At 44.2% G+C, this 17,346-nt stretch overlaps 1 protein-coding gene across 1 annotated transcript; it reads left to right on the forward strand.

Moving 5' to 3' along the window:
- The first annotated feature begins 1,251 nt into the window (after positions 1-1,251).
- On the forward strand, positions 1,252-16,053 carry DDOST (dolichyl-diphosphooligosaccharide--protein glycosyltransferase non-catalytic subunit). The gene is made up of 11 exons (XM_065421183.1): positions 1,252-1,430; positions 2,403-2,513; positions 4,824-4,910; positions 5,372-5,475; positions 7,921-8,015; positions 9,731-9,824; positions 11,108-11,256; positions 11,987-12,134; positions 13,525-13,645; positions 14,069-14,175; positions 15,554-16,053. Exons 1-11 carry the CDS (start codon positions 1,274-1,276, stop codon positions 15,701-15,703), a joined length of 1,323 nt encoding a protein of 440 aa, XP_065277255.1. The 5' UTR covers positions 1,252-1,273; the 3' UTR covers positions 15,704-16,053.
- The last annotated feature ends 1,293 nt before the right edge of the window (positions 16,054-17,346 follow it).

Below are 17,346 nucleotides of genomic sequence, written 5' to 3' on the forward strand. Positions count from 1 at the left end.
TGTTATATTTACAGTTCACGTTCCTTTGCATTTTTGCCAGATGTTGCATACATTGGCTACTATCCCTGTAGCTGCAAAGCACTGGGTCGGGAGTGTCTTGCCCATCAGTTTTTGCTTCATAATCAGCAAAAGACACTGCTTACCCTAGCTGTCCTAGACAGTGAGAGGTGACCCAAATGGCAGGGCATAGCTCGGAGAGAGGAAAGGAACACATGCTGCAGCGTGGGTACGAGCAGTGGCAGGGGAAGTAAGCCCCTGGTGTTGGCAGATAGAGCACAGTTTACAGCCCTGCTAGGACAGTACCAGTGTTGCCTACTCTCATGATTTTATTGCAAATCTTGCAATATCTGGTGCTCTCCATAAAGCTCCTGGAGTCATGTGATTACATGGGACTCTCAGCTTTATTTTAACAAGTAAGTTTCTAACCTTCACAGTGGCAGCAGTATTGCTAAACCCAGATGTTCAAAAATCATGAGGTTGGCTTTCATAGCAGGAGATTATGTAAAAATAATAGATTGTTTTCTTTTTATTAGCTTTCTGCTTTTTGAACCTTTAGGGTCCACTGGGGTCACAGTGAAGCTTCCTCCACAGCCATGAGGGATAGAAACTTACTTTTAAGAATGAAGGGTGAAATCATCACATAGCCACTTGACTCCAGGAGCTGGGGCTTTAAGGAAAACAGTAATTATCATGAGACTTGTGTCAAAATCATGAGAATTGGTAACAGCGACAGTAAAAACATGCCAATGGGATTCCTGAAGGGCAGGGGCTGCAGAAGACAGAGACCCAACGTTATTTTTTTTAACTATCTTGCTTGGCATGCTTGGGAGTGGCTACTGCAATAAGCCTGGGGCAGGAAGGAAACCAGGCAAGGAGTGAGAGCAGCAGCAACATCCACAGAACCCGGGTGCAGATGCAGCCCGGCCTGGGCTGGGACCGCTGCCACCCCTTTGATGGGCCGCAGGGGGCGCTGGCTCGGAGGCGGTTTTAGCGCGCATGGGCGGGGCTCAGGGCGCCCTCTGAGGAAGGGCTGCTGGGCGGGGCCCACTGTGTGGAGTTGTCTGTCTCTGATTGGGCCCCGCTCTCGAGGAGGCGGGCCTTCGGATCTACTCCTCGGGCCCCGAGAGGGAGGGGTATGTGTGCTGGGTTCCGATCGCTTCCGGGTCACAGATTGAGGCGGTTTGCGTGTCCCGCCTCTACGGGCAGAGCGGGTCGGTGATTGGCAGCGTGGCGAGGATCGGTTCCGGGTGAGGCTGGCCCCCCTAGGAGGAAGATGGAGGCAGCGGCCGCTCTCCCCTCAGGGCGGCTCCTGCTGCTGGTGCTAGTCGGGCTGGGCCTGGCCCAGGCGGACGGGGGGCCCCGCACCCTGGTGCTGCTGGAGAACATCAACCTGCGGGACACGCACTCGCTCTTCCTCCGGAGCCTGGCGGGTGAGGGCGGCGGAGCCCGGGGTCCGGGCGGGGTGAGGGGAGAAGCGGGGGGGGGCGATGGGGGGAGGGGCCAGGCCCGGGAGGAGCCTGGGTCTGTCCCGGTGCAGCCTCCCGGCCCCACTTAGGGGTGCGCCTGCCTGGGGTGGCTGAGGGGGTCGGAGTCCTCTCGCGGGCTGGTTCTCTCCGGGTGCCACGCGGCCCCCGTATCCTCCATACAGCGGCGGCGGGGCTTGGTCACTAGGAAGTGCCACGTGGGTCAGTAAGGATGCGTGGGGGAAATGCTCCCTTGCTCTGTACCTGGGCTGCTGCTTGTCTCTCTTCTGGAGAGCGTCACGTTTGTTAGACTCACGTCTCCCGTTATTGGCTGCAGCCCCTGCTGCCCAGATCTCACTAGAGCATTTGCTTCTTTCCTGTGCGTGTTTCCTTCTCTGGTGTTCACGTCATCCTCAAGTTTTATCACGGCTTGATTCACATCAAAGACGTGCATGAAAATGCTATTGAGAGCGCCGAGGTTCTTGTTTGTTTTTAATTTGGGTTGTCCAAAAAGTCCCCGTGTCCCCTGAGCACTGTGGATTAGATTGTAAGTACCAAGAAGTGTCACTGCTTGGAGACTGACAGGAACAATTCTGCAGACAGTGCTCACCGGAGTACTGAGGAAATAAGTGTATTGTGGAAGAGTAAAATGCTTGATTTAGATTTTTATGTAGCAACTTAAAAAGTATCCCAAGGAGTCTGGTGGCACCTTAACGACTAACAGATTTATTTGGGCATAAGCTTTTGTGGGTAAAAAACCCACTTCTTCAGATGAATGACACCTTAAAAAGTATGGCAACTAGATGCTTAGATTGTAATGGGTAAGACTGAGTTAAGGGCCCTCTTATCTCATTTTCTAGCATGACCTGTCTTACACTTTTTTTCAATTAAAGTTGTGTCAAAGTATTCATGGCTATGATCTTTGTTTTCTGGGTGCAGATAGAGGCTTTGACCTCACCTTCAGGACTGCTGATGACCCTGGCCTGTCCCTCATAAAATATGGAGAATTTCTGTATGACAACTTGATTATTTTCTCCCCATCTGTAGAAGGTAAGAGATCCTTTTGCATAAAGGAAAAGACCCAGAAATTAAGTTGTGTAATACTCTGAGGCCCTTGGAGAAGACGCACTAGATCTGTAAAGTGCCTTGCAGATATTAGCTAACCTTCACAACACCCCTTTGAGGCTGGTCTTTTACTGTTCCAGTTTTCCAGACAGGGAGGCAAGAGACTTACCCAGGGTGAAACAATGAGTGGTGGCAGAGCTAGGCCTCGTCCGGACTCCCAGTCTCCTGCTCTAACCATGAGAACGCTTTTCTTGGGTTTGATAAAACTGATCAAAGTATTCTTCTGACTTGCTTCATTTTGACCTTGAGGTGGCTTTTGGGGCCTGTCCCTGAGATGTAGACTTACAGGTGTCAAGTATCAGAGGGGTAGCCGTGTTAGTCTGAATCTGTAAAAAGCAACAGAGGGTCCTGTGGCACCTTTAAGCCTGACTAAGAAGTATTGGGAGCATAAGCTTTCGTGGGTAAGAACCTCACTTCTTCAGATGCAAGTATTCTGAAGAAGTGAGGTTCTTACCCACAAAAGCTTATGCTCCCAATACTTCTGTTAGTCTTAAAGGTGCCACAGGACCCTCTGAGACTTACAGGTGTTATCTTCACTCATCATTGGGCAAACTGTGGCAGGAGCTGTATGCATTCTAAGCAGTTAAATGGTCATCAGGCTGCTTCTAAAAAGGGGGGGGGGGGCAGAAGCCTGTAGAACAAAGAATAATTACAAAAATATAGCTGATTGCTTTGGACCTGCAATAGCAGCCACTGTTGGGTATCTATTTTCTGTAAACACCATTTCATTACCATTGTTTGCTGTGATAGTAACTGTTATGTCTGTTAATAATTCTCAGCCCACTTTATAATCCCTGTGTTGTATCTAGAATTGTGGTATTGTGATTCAGTAAAAAAAAAATGTATTGAATATGTATTTTTGGAGCAGTGCTTCCATAGATTAACAAATGCACTGTTCTAAAATTCTGTAACTAAAAGATGGAATAACACTGTCATTATTTAAAATGCCTTGATTTGAAGTGTAGTAGTAGTAATTGTTCTAATTCACACCAAAATATCTGGATTCTCTCTTTACCACTATTAACAGCCTGAATCAGACTTGATGGGGGATTATTAATAGCAACCTTTTTGAAATAGATCCCTTCAAGAAAGTGAGCGATCAGGTGATATTGGTGTGATGAGAGCCACGAAAGACCTTCCAAAAGGAACACTCCGTTAGCAAGAGTGGAGAGCTAGCTGATTGTGTGTGAATGAAACTGAATAGTATAATCTATAGCCCCAGGTTATAGCACACTTAACTTCAGGTGAGCCTCAGAGAATGTGTCAGGTAACTTAATTTTGAACATTGCTACTCGGACTGTGATATTGGAATCAGATCCTTATGAGAACTAACTACAGAGCTGTGCAAGAAGAAGCTAATGACTCAGGATATGTAGGAACCCTTTTTAAACTACTTCAGAACTAAATTTTAGAGTGGGGCATACAGTGTCTTCCTCGCGACCTGTTCTTAACCTCTGACTTACTCCACCTCTGTCCATCTCGGTGTTCTGTTTTCTTTCACTTCCTTAATTAAGATATTGTAGAGTAAAGCTTTGGCTGTATCTCTTTCAACTTGCAGAGATGCATGTTTCTCTAAATTCATTTGCTTTCTCTTTATATATTGGTTATTGTTGCTATACTGAAGTTTTAATTAAATTTGATTTTGTTAGAGAATGGAATGAATGAGGTATTCCTCATCATTTTCCCAGGAATGCTTGCACTGGTGCCAGTTGTAATTCAACTTCTACAAGAAGGAATAATTAATATTTCCTCTTGTTGACAGATCTCTCTCTCTCAGTCTCAATGCAGAGGTCTCTCACTATCTTTAAAATGTAGAATTTCTACCTGCAAACAGATAAGAATTGTATCTTGGAGTGGGGTGAGGAAGAAGCAAATCAACTACATGTAACCAAAAGAAAAGTATGTCTTTAAATGTGCCCAAACAAATAATAATAAAAAATTCATTGGCTATTTCTCTCCAACTGAGATTGAATGGCTAGTTCTATGCCTTTTAAAGGCTGGATTTTATGGCTCTTTGTCTTCCTTCTGAAGGAACTAATCCTCCCTTAATCCGACCCTTTAATCTATGTTGGCCATAGGTGTATGTGGCTTCCGGATCCTGCTTTGGCACCTCCTGTGCCTACCACTCCAACACAGCTTCTCTATTAATTTGCCTCTCCTCCCTTGCTCCAAAGCACTGGTAAAATAGTTTGCTGTCAGCTTTTTGAATCACTAATGTCTGGTGCATCTTTTCAGATTTTGGCGGAAACATCAATGTGGAGACAATTACTGCTTTCATCGATGGAGGCGGAAGTGTCCTTGTGGCTGCCAGTTCTGACATTGGTCAGTAAAACCTGCATGCCAACAAATGGGTGTAAATGTTGGCTTTTCATTTTATAGCTGCATAATAAGAGGTTGCTGGATATAGAGAGCACAGATCAGTCCTGTAGGGGAAGGTGTCTTCCTTGTCATGGGAGCTCTTAGAATTCTGGCTGCAACCTTTTTTTAAAGGGGAACTTCAAAAGCTAAAACTATACCGCACTCTGTGCATTCAAAACATGCTACAAACCTTCATCCTCACAATGCTCCAAGGGAATTGGTGGTAAAGAATAAAGGAATGCCTTAATTTCACTTTCCAAAGAAATTTGAGTTCAGCCAAGGGTTGTGTACTGAGTGCACCCAGCAGCCTGGTTAGCAGGACATTAGCACATAAATCAGGGCTGCCCTTCGTTTTTATTTTGATTTTTAGTTGCTTTTGTGTCTTGTACATACTGTAAATTGGGAATCCACTTCTGTCTTTTTAGGTGATCCTCTGCGAGAGCTGGGCAGTGAGTGTGGAATAGAGTTTGATGAGGAAAGGACAGCAGTCATTGACCATCACAACTATGATATCTCAGACCCAGGCCAGGTAAAAGTCTAGACACTGAATTCTTTGGGTCTGTCCGGGGCTTGAGGAAACGTGTCTTAGCTAGTACATAGCTTCTGGGAAGGGTTCGTGTTTTTGTTTGTTTGTTTGTTTGGGTTTTTTTAGCAGTTGGCTGGAAGGGCTGGAGACAAATCTTGTCTGTCTTCTTCCTTTTTCTCTTCTTTCCCCTCCTACCCATGCTCATTCCAAAGATTATTTTGAGTAGCAGCTGTGAATCTTATTGAATGACATGCTGCTTTTATTATTGCTCTTCTCTTTAATGTGAGATTGCAATTTATCATGCACCTTTGATCTATGCCTAGACAACTTCTAACATTCCAGTCACACTGAGCAGTTAAAAACACCACCTGGAATAGTCAGGGGTTCACTGTATTGGATCTTGAACCCCTCGGGGGGGTAGGAGATGGGAATTCCCCCTTTCTAGTGAAATATTTTATTTCTTTTTATTCATGATGGGTCAGGAGATAGAATGTCATGCTTAATAGCCAAAAGGTAAACTCTAGCTCAAGACACGAGGACAAAGAGAGATCAATATAGAAAACTCTGCAGGAGTTTGTCAAATGTATGTGATACCTTGATTTTTCTGTCCTTGCATGGTCTATCTGGTTGGATGCATGGTTCTGAAATATCTGTCTTTACAGGAGAGATACAAGATGTCCCAATAATGTCTGAGAGTTAAGAACATTGTAACATAGCTTTTCTGTAAAATATGTGGGGGACACACAATCCCCGATGGATGGGGGAATCACCATTGCTTTGGGATGCCTATGTATCTTATTAGCAGTGCAGATTTTGAAAACTTTCCTTTTCTATTGTACCATCTTGTGCTCGCTATCAAACCAATCTTACAGAACTTATAGTAGGACTTGGAGATTCATAATTTGTAGCTAGATACGAGTTCTTCCCAGCCAGTAGATAGTTGAAGGCCTATCCAATATCATTGAAAGAATAACTCTAACAGTGGTTTTCAACCTTTTTTTCATTGCAGACCCCTAAAAAATGTCAAGTGGAGGTGCAGACCCCTTTGGAAATTTTAGACTTAGTCTGCAGACCCCAGGTTGAAAACCACTGTTCTATAGTAACAACAGCCTTTCGTGCACCCCTTAGACATAGTCTAAGGTTGAAAACCACTGCTCTATAGGTTCATGAGGCCTTTGATTTCATTGTGGTGCTGTTATTTAGACTCTCTTAATATGCTTAGTTCTTGGATTGGTACCTCTTCTAGTATGTTGTAATAGCTGAATACTTCCTGGTTTAAACAAAAAATTCTTTCAGTGGAAAAATGTAACTAAAACTCAGTACAATAAGCACAGTAACTACCCCTCTGGATACACAACTGTCCCTCAGAGAGGATTCTTCTGAGTGACTATAAGTTACATCACTATTTAATTATGGCAGCTCCTGACAACACGCTGCAAAGCTGTAAGCTTATTATTCCTTACTTAAGAACATCTTGTGTCCTAGAGCAAGGCCCTGCAGGCCAAGAGGAACCAAACTGCTCTAGGATGGGCTGTGTAAGTGTCACGGACTGAGGCTTTAGGCAGCAGCTGTCCCGCAGTATCTTCTGGCACTTTGAAATGCAGATCCTTCCATGTTGTACTTCAGGGGTAGGTAACCTATGGCACGCGTGCCGAAGGCGGCACGCTAGCTGATTTTCAGTGGCACTCACAGTGCCTGGGTCCTGGCCACCAGTCTGGGAGGCTCTGCATTTTAATTTAATTTTAAATGAAGCTTCTTAAACATACAACAATAGTTTAGTTATATATTATAGACTTACAGAAAGAGACCTTCTAAAAACGTTAAAATGTATTACTGGCCCTTGAAACCTTAAATCAGAGTGAATAAATGAAGACTCGGCACACCACTTCTGAAAGGTTGCTGACCCCTGTTGTACTTTCTTGACATGCTTTTTCTGATATGCTGAAATCCCTTCTACAGTGTTCACATTAGCTTGTGGCAGCAATCAGAACAAATAGGAACTAATAAACACCTGTTCCTGCAAGAAATCTGCATCTGTCGCCCTGGGATTTACCTTCCTTCTGATTTAAGCTTCCTAATACGCAACTCACAAGAAACTCTCACAAGAGAAAACCTGCTCTAAACTGTAACCAGCAGGGGCTGTTCCCTGTTCCCTGAGGGCTTCTAAGCATGTGCCCGGTTTCTTCTCCTGCTCTTACCTCCTCCATCCCCTTGCCCCATGTTACAATTCTTCTTCCTGCCAAGAGGCCAGGTGAGACTCTGCACAGACAATTAACGCTACTTCAGAGTTCTGGAAGGGCACCTGTAGAACATGAGGTGCCGTGTTGTGCAGATCACTAGCCAGAGAGTGGCAAGCAGACACACATGTTAACAAGTTGCCGGTGCATTAATTACATTGTTCAGTAGCTTGTGAAAGCTTACCACAGGTCTCTTGTTTCCTCCCTGAAGCACACGCTCATTGTCGCAGACTCTGAAAATCTACTGAAGGCTCCCACCATTGTGGGGAAAACTCCATTAAACCCTGTTCTCTTCCGGGGAGTTGGGTAAGTGAACTACGAGGCAAGGCTGGCAGTGGGGCTGTAACTGAGAACAAGAGGTCTCTGATTGGATGGGTTTCTTGCCACTATCTTCCCTCCAGATAGGTTATAAGCCTAGGGCTGGGGTAGGCACTATTATAAACAAAGCACCCTAGGTTGGTTTTTGGTTTCTTCAGTTGAGATGCAACAGGCATTTAGTCCTTTAACAGGATGGAATTGTGGGGGGGGAGGGCGGCTGAGGGCAGGCAAGAAAGGCGCAGACTTCCTGCTGGTTAGGTAATCAAAGGCTATTCCTCATCTCTCAATCTAGTTATAAACTTCCTTAAAACAGAAAACTTTTAATACAGTAACTCCTCACTTAAAGTTGTCCTTGTTAATGTGGTTTTGTTGTTACGTTGCTGATCAATTAGGCAACATGCTCGTTTAAAGTTGTGTAATGCTCGTCGTTTGGCAGCCGCCTGCTTTGTCTACTGCTTGCAGGAAGAGCAGCCCGTTGCAGCTAGCTGGTGGGGGCTTGGAACCAGGGTGGACCGGCAGCCCCCTATCAGCTCCCCTAAGTTCCCTGTGCAGCAGCTGCCTGCAGTTAAGCTGTGTCCCTCCCCCCACTGCCATGTGCTGCTCCTGTCCTCTGCCTTGGAGCTGCCCCCCGAGACTCCTGCTTGCTGTGCCGGGAGGGAGAAGGGAAGGAAGAGGGGGGCTAATGTCAGGGTGTCCTCCTGCACCCCGCTTACCCTATCTTCCATAGAGCAGGGCTCAGGACCGAGGGAGCTTATAGCAGCTGCGGCCTAATTAACAAGGCAGTGTACTTAAGGGAAATGCCCATATCTCCCTCCATGCCTGCTGCCTTGCAGAGTGAGAGAGTTAACCCTTGAGGGCTCAGCCAATTGCTAGTTCATCATTTAGCGGTAAGGGAAATATCCCACCCTCTGACTACTCCACCTCAATCAAGCTTCACAACCATCAACACTGTGTACCAGTATTACATTTTGTTTAAAACTTATACTTATAGGTGTATGTGTGTGTGTGTGTATATGTATATGTATGTATATATATGTATGTATATATATGTATGTATATATATGTATGTATGTATATGTGTGTGTATATTTATTTATTTATTAGTCTTTTGTCTGGTGAAAAAAATTCCCTGGAACCTAACCCCCTCATTTATGGGGAAATTGGATTCGCTTAATATCGTTTCACTTAAAGTCTCATTTTTCAGGAACATAACTACAATGTTAAGTGAGGAGTTACTGTATTTTACTTCTTGCTGTTTACTCTGTTTCTCTCTACTTGGACAATGAAAATATCCATTCACTTCCCTGTTCTCATGTACTCATGTTTGTTTAAACTATTTGTATTTGAATTTAGAACATAGAAGCACTTCTGTTGATGTCAAGTTTTGTAAAGGGTTGTTCTTAAAGGAAACTTCAGTCTTTGATGTGATAGCATTTCTTTAAACAACTGTGAATAGTTATGCTATTTTAATGTCAACAGTTGATATAAAATTAATTGGGCCTGATTGACTTCAGTGTGTGCTTCGCCACTAATTTCAGGAGGAGCTGAGTCAATTCCATGGTTCTCAACCTCTGTGAATTTCATATATGTTAGCAGACTTCAATCAGAATTTAGTGCACACTAATCTTCTTGGGCAGGTATCTCAGGTTTGACCAGCTTTCAGGTGTCTTCCTGGTACTTTGATTGTGTCTGTCTCACCACAGGATGGTGGCTGATCCTGATAACCCTCTGGTCCTAGATATCTTGACAGGCTCCTCTACATCTTACTCCTTCTTCCCAGATAAGCCCATCACACAGGTACGCACAGTTATCTTTGTCCTCTTTTGCTTCTAATCCTATGGAATTAATTACCTCTCTTTCAACAGTTTAAAAATGGATCAAGAGACTTAACTCAAGTGCCTCTTATATTCTGTGTCAAATACTTATGGGTTTTTTCAAAGCTCAAGTCCACGGTCTTAGTACTATATATTTTCTAATATTATCATGGAAATCTTTCTTACTTGCAGTTTCATTGGATCCACATGGAAAAAGCCTAACAAGACTGCATTGGAAGAAATATCAGCTCTTAACTTTGATACTATTTGGCTGTATCAAAGGGGCTGAATTCAAACTGGTGATGTAGAAGCAAAAGGCTCTCAACCCCACTGCTACTGTGGCAGGCAATAGAATTTGAAGCCTTTTTCCTCTAAGATGCTGGTAGAATTTGGACCAAGTTGGTAGTAATTGAAAGCTCTGTCCATCTTCCAGCAGGACTGTGACCAGTGTGAAATGAGGTGGTTCTTCTGTTTAGTTTTGAGGCTCTGTAGCTTCAAGGGGTTAAAAAAGATGCTGTTGCAGTTGGCAGATTCTGGGAGATGAGTGTCTCAGCTGTGTTGAAGCCTCATGCTTCTCTCCACTTGGGTAGTGCAGTAATCTGCAAAAATGCATTGTGTGCCATGTCTTATTGACATGATGAAAATGTAGAGAAAAATAATAAGCTGGGAGTTGGCATGAGTGGGACTTAACTGACAGAAAATGTATTCAACTTCTGTCTGCTTAACATGCTCTTCCATAATGGGTATTTGAACAGGCAGACGAGTAGTTTAAACGTTCCCTTTAATTAGGCTTATGAGGTTTGACAAGACTTTTGACAAGACGATAATAACGTGGATTGTACTTGTTTGGCCCCAGCCAGACCTAGCAGCAAAGTTAAAGATCGTCCAATATCATTTAATTCTCAGACGTTTCCCTGCTACTATTAACTATTTAAACCCCATGGATAATACTGCCTGGCTAGTTTCAGTACTTGCCTAATAAAGCAGCGTAAATCCCTGATGCCTTCTTTCCATATATATTAAACATGAGAGTTTCTGGTTACTTTTTCTTGCCATGTGATCTGAGCATGTCATCCCTGTACCTTTTATTTCTCTTCACGATGTTTGTTTGTGGTATTTGTTTAGCAAATAAGAATCCAGGCTTACCACGTGTCTTGTCTGTACAGTACCCAGCCCATTGGGGTCCCTATCTCAGTTGGGGCCTCAAGGTGCTACTATAATACAAATCATTAGTGCTGATTTAACTCTATTCTTGTCCAATTTCAGTACCCTCATGCTGTTGGGAAGAATACCCTTTTGATTGCTGGTCTCCAGGCCAGGAACAACGCCCGTGTTGTTTTCAGTGGCTCCTTGGATTTCTTCAGCGATGCTTTCTTCAACTCTGCTGTGCAGAAAGCTACACCTGGCTCTCAGAGGTGCACTAGCTTAACATGGTCTTCTGTAGGTAGGGTGGGCTATTCAGGCTTTTCTGTCCAAGTGGTTTGGGTACCTCTTTGATCAAGGGATCCCTAGCAGGTGATGAGAACTAATTGTGTCAAAGATGACTGATGGGAATATACTGAATACAGTCATAACTATCCAGCCCTGCTACTGTAAAATCTACACTGTTTAGGTCATAATAAAGCTTAAGAAGAAGGTGAAACTTCCTTTAAGTGCAGTGCAAATTGTCAAGCTGGCTAACCCATATAGCTGTCTCCTGTCCTTATAGATACCCTGATGATAGGTGTGTGAGAAGCAGTTTCTGCATCCATTGTATTCAGACATGCTATGAACACAATTCATAATGTGGGCACAGCTCTTACTTGGAAATTTTGACATAGAATATTATACTCTGAGCATTGATATATATCAGATCAGTGAGCAAGTTGGAAACCTGGGCACTGAATTCCTTTCAGTGCTGATCTGTTAAAATATGTTTCACTGTATTTTTAAGCAACTACCTAGTAGACAGTTGGGGTCTAAAGATCAGTCTTACGGGAAAACTTTCAAGTAATGTGATCATTTAAAATGGGTGCTGACTTTCTGATATGGCACTTAGTTCTTGGAGAAACTTCATAGGATACCTGACTGAAAAAATATTTGGTGCTATGAATGCCCTCCAATGCAGTCTCCATGCTTCTGTTCTCAACCTCTCACCATCTCTAGGTACTCTCAGACTGGTAACTACGAGCTGGCTATTGCCTTGTCCCGCTGGGTATTCAAGGAAGAGGGTGTGCTGCGGGTTGGAGAGGTATCTCACCATCGTGTAGGGGAGAGATCGCCACCTAATGCCTACACTGTCACCGACCTCGTGGTAAGACTGACTGTAGGAAAATGAGTCAAATAGACTTGTGCAGAGAGAATGTACTCTTGTTCGTTGGGCTAGGAGTGTTGTGGAAGCAGATTTATCTCCTCTTTTCTGGTTGGAAAGATGATGGTTGGCACCCAGGGCCTCACCAACCAAGGTGTGAAATTTCAGAGGCCATGAGGAAATATAACACGGTGGGGTTTTTCTTCCTCTTAATTGTAGGAACCGTCCCCTTCTTGACAGTGTGTTTCTCCACTAATGTGGAGGCAGAGTCTACCTAACCTTTAGTTCCTACATGTAACTTTCACTTAATACTAAATTTCAGACTGCTCATGGCTCATACTTGAGTATCATTCAATATTAAGTGGCGGCAACAGCCAGCTCTGGAGAAGTCTGTGTTCTGTTATCTTAAGTATTACCTAAGTTTGCTAAGGGGGTGGGGGTTGGTTATCCTTGCAAATGGTTTCTCTTCAGTCATGAATCTTCTTGATAAACAGGTATCTGAGCCTGATCAAAAGCACGTGCTGGAATTTTAGCTTCCCTGTTACCTCCATTTCACTCAGATTCGTGATGCCAAGCTTCATTATACGAAAACAGTACATTGGCAAGCCTGAAATACCTTGTGCTTTGAATAGAAATTGCAGCTATATATTGGGGGAGGGGAGAGAGCTTAGCACGCCTAAAGAGTTTAAGTATAGCACTCTCAAATTCAAGTCAATTCTACATTGATGTGCCCACTCACTGATTTGCTACTGAGTATTGGCTTGATTTTCAGTGCATGGTAGCTCAACTGCATTTCCAAGTGTGGAAACTCACTTGGACTCTTATTTTGGAAATAGCAGTTATTGGAAAATTCCCTGTTGTCCCCCTTGATTTCATGGAAAGTGGAGTTCATAGTTTAGAATTGAGATTTCAGGTATCACTCTTAGCTCATTGATAGGGCCCTACCAAATTCATGATCCATTTTAGTCAATTTCGCGTTTTCAGATGGAGGGTCCTGATCCAAAAGTGGTGGTTTGGTGTGGGGGGGCGCTCTCACGGGATTGCCACCCTCACTTCGGTGCTGCCTTCAGGACTGTGTGCAGCTGCAGAGCTTCGTACAGCCGGGGGAGATAGCTAGAGCTGAGTCTGGTCCCCTCCCAAGAGTGGCCATTCAGGGGAAGAGGAAGCCCTGTCCCTCCCCAGACTAGCAGCTTGAGTGAATGGTAGGAGCTCCCGGCTGGGGTGCCCCCAGCCCTGCCCCTCCCCTCCAATAACTACATTTCACGGGAGAGATCTGATTTCACGGTCCATGACATGTTTTTCACAGCTGTGACTTTGGTAGGGCCCTACTCATTAACAATGCGTCCTCTTCCTTTATGCCTCTGTTAATGCAGCGTGCATTTGTATGTTACAGGAGTACAACATTGTGATTGAAAAGCTCTCTGATGGGAAGTGGGTCCCCTTTGATGGAGATGATATTCAGCTGGAGTTTGTCCGCATTGATCCATTTGTAAGGACTTTTCTGAAGAAAAATGGTAGGTCTCCTATCGGACAATTAATGTTTCCTGCCCTAGGGCTTTGTTAACAATAACAAAAGACTGGGTGTTGACTTCTTCCCCCACCACTGAAACTCACCTCGTTCATATATACTGACTTGGAACGCTACGGTTCTTCTGAGCAGGTAGTGTACAGAATCGCTGTGGGAAGCATGCTCCACTGTTAAGAGGAAGGGTGCACTTCACACAGCTCTCCTACAGCTCCTTCTTCCAGTGGAGCAGCTTTGGGTTCCAGAGGCTAGTCTTCCGTCTGGATGAAAAGCGCCACAAAGTGGGTTTGGGGGAGACAGAGGGCCATGACAAATGAAAGGAGGTGAGGAAAGAACTTCCAATGAGGCTCTTAACTCCTAATGCTCTTGTTCTATTTACTGTGTAATTTAAATGGCCCTGCCTCTCTCCTAGGTGGCAGATACAGTGTGCAGTTCAAGCTGCCGGATGTCTATGGAGTGTTTCAGTTTAAAGTGGACTATAACAGGCTGGGATACACCCACCTGTACTCCTCTACACAGGTAAATAGTGTGAACTATCTTGTCTGTGTGGTAGGAAATGTAAGAGTACTGGTTGAGATTTCAAGTCAGGTACTTAAACTTTGAAAATGGGCTGTTAATCTTAATTACCATGTAATTGCATCCAGCCTTCCTTTGTGTGTGAAATGGATTTACAAGCTATCTTACTCTGTTACCATCTTCAGTTCTATTTAGGAAGGCCTGGAAATAAGCCTTTGTAGAGAGCGTTTTACCCTCAAACACATTCTTGTCTCTTAAGGCAGTGTTGGACACTTGCCAGGGCTGCCTGCACTGAGGCTTAAGGTTTGCCGACATGCTTCTACAGAAGTTGAGGATTTGGAGCTTAAAACACTAGTTTAAAAATAAGAGATAATTGAACTCCTTCTAGGAGCTCTCGTACATTTACCTTCCCAGGAAGGTAATCTGGTTCTACAGTCATCTGAGTGGGGCATTGTCTGTGTCAAGGTTCCTTCCCCACTCTGAACTCTAGGGTACAGATGTGGGGACCTGCATGAGAACCTCTAAGCTTAACTACCAGCTTAGATCTGGTTTTGCTGCCACCACTCAAATTATTTGAGTTATTTGGGAAACTCTGTCTACCTCCCCACGCAGAATTTCTCCCTCCCAAGTACTATAACCCTTCCCTGGGTAGCCTTGAGAGACTTCTCCACCAATTTCCTGGTGAACACCGATCCAAACCCTTGGATCTTGAAACAAGGAGAAATCAATCAGGTTCTTAAAAAGAAGGCTTTTAATTAAAGAAAGAAAGAGAGGTAAAAATCATCTCTATAAAATCAGGATGGAAAATAACTTTACAGGGTAATCAGATTCAAAGAGCCCAGAGGAACCCCCTCTAGCCTTAGGTTCAAAGTTACAGTAAACAGAGGTAAACACTCTAGCAAAAGGAACATTTACAATTTGAGAAAACAAAGATAAAACTAACACGCCTTGCCTGGCTGTTAATTACAGGTTTGAAATATGAGAGACTTGTTCAGAAAGATTTGGAGAGCATGGATTGATGTCTGGTCCCTCTTAGTCCCAAAAGCGAACAACCCCCAAAACAAAGAGCACAAACAAAAGCCTTCCCCCCCACCAAGATTTGAAAGTATCTTGTCCCCTTATTGGTCCTTTGGGTCAGGTGTCAGCCAGGTTACCTGAGCTTCTTTACCCTTCACAGGTAAAAGGATTTTGGTGTCTCTGGCCAGGAGGGATTTTATAGTATTGTACACAGGAGGGCTGTTGCCCTTCCCTTTATAGTTATGACAGTCAGAATGGGTGTGTAAGTTAAATAACACATCTAGAGCTGAGATAGTCCTCTGTGTAGCAGGACTGAATGACCTCATCTCCTGTGACCCTGTTCTTGTGTTCTCTTCTCTCCCAGGTGTCTGTGCGTCCCCTCCAGCACACACAGTATGAGCGTTTTATCCCCTCAGCGTATCCATATTATGCCAGCGCCTTCTCCATGATGATAGGCCTCTTCATGTTCAGCATCGTCTTCTTGCACATGAAGGAGAAGGAGAAATCTGACTGAGATCTCTCAGCAGGAGAAAGAGCCCTCGTCCAAGACATTGGCTCCATATGAAGACTGGCAGCACTCAGGGCACAGATTATAAATGTTTGGGGACTGGAACCCTCAGCTGGTAGGAGCCAGATGAGGTATGGGGATTTTTGAGACTAGAGTGACTAGTGGGAGAGAAATTGAAAACTTCTATGTCTGAGAGGAAGCCACTGATGTCCACAAGGGATCAAAATGTATGGCAGTTCCAATATTTGTTTTCGGGGGGTTTTCATGAAACACCATTTTATTATTTCCACCCCTTCTCAGAAAGGCTCTTGCCTCAAGCTTGTTCTCATTTCCAGAATAAAGATTTGTTCCTCTCACCTTCTGCTGAAGTTTCTGACTTTTGTCATTGTGGTTAGACATTCGGCTGCATGTGTGTTCTCCCTGTATGCTGCCCGAGCTCTGCACAGACAGCTGGCACAGCAGACCTCGAGCAAACCGCCCAATGACCACAAGATCTGTTAAGGTACAAAGGCACCAGGCCAGGTTTGTCGACAAAGCACGGTAATAGCACCTGGCAGACTCTACAAGGATACTAAGACATGTATGTCCGTGACAATGGACGCAGCTCAGTGAAGGACGGGACCTTCCATTCCCCCCTTGCCTGGACCAAGGTACTCCCTCTGAGATGCATCTTTATACCCTGATACAAACAAGCTAATACTGTCATCCTGACCTTATCTTTTAGGAGGGGTCAGTGTGTTCCTGTTATCCTTGGGGAATATTTTTGTACCATCCTTGATATCGGGATGTGTTTGCATAAGTACTCTGTGCTTAGCACTTCTTAGGAATGTGTACTTCTGAAATAGCCCTGTTCTTGCCAGATTGCATGAGTAGGTCCTGCCTCATACCAGGCCTCTGATACAAGGGCTTATGTCTCAGGCTCTCTTCCTACTACAGTCATGTGAGGTTTCCTAGAGAGGAACACATATTTTTTACATACAATAAATCTAGGACTGGTTCTAAATTGGCTATATGAACTCTATATCAGAAGCTAAACACCTTGCGAGTGTTGGGAAACTATTTGAAATGGGACAATGAAATAGAATCATAAGACTGGAAGAGACCTTGAGAGGTCTAGTCCAGTCCCCTGCACTCATGGCAGAGCTAAGTATTATCTAGACCATCCCTGACAGGTGTTTTGTCTAACCTGCTCTTAAAAATCTCCAGTGACGGAGACTCCACAACCGCCGTAGGCAGTTTATTCCAGTGCTTACCCACCCTGACAGTAAGTTTTTCCTAATGTCCAACCTAAACCTCCCTTGCTACAATTTAAGCCCATTGCTTCTTGTCCTATCCTCAGAGGTTAAGAAACAATTTTTCTCCCTCCTCCTTGTAACAACCCTTTATGTACTTGAAAACTATCATGTCCCCCCTCGGTCTTCTTTTCCAGACTAAATAAAACATGGATATTGCCATATTGTAGGGAGATGGCACTGTCTCAAGAGTTAATGTTGTAGTGAGGTTCCTGTTATAAGGCTATATTTATTATTTTGCATCTGTGGTCAGAGGGGAGTTTTCTGGTAAAACACACAATTCAGACAAACTTTCTGAGGTGGGCCTTGAAGGATGGATGTAATACACTTGGTATCTTTTTCCTCGGACATACTGCT

Source organism: Emys orbicularis, chromosome 22 (assembly GCF_028017835.1).
Source record: "Emys orbicularis isolate rEmyOrb1 chromosome 22, rEmyOrb1.hap1, whole genome shotgun sequence".
In the NCBI taxonomy this organism is placed as follows: Eukaryota; Metazoa; Chordata; order Testudines; family Emydidae; genus Emys; species Emys orbicularis.

Excerpts from the sequence above, each read along its gene's own strand:
- DDOST (XM_065421183.1), top strand. The coding sequence starts at position 1,274 with ATGGAGGCAGCGGCCGCTCTCCCCTCAGGGCGGCTCCTGCTGCTGGTG. Across the intron at positions 12,135-13,524 it reads ACACTGTCACCGACCTCGTG|GAGTACAACATTGTGATTGA; the intron begins GTAAGACTGACT and ends TGTATGTTACAG. Across the intron at positions 14,176-15,553 it reads ACCTGTACTCCTCTACACAG|GTGTCTGTGCGTCCCCTCCA; the intron begins GTAAATAGTGTG and ends CTTCTCTCCCAG.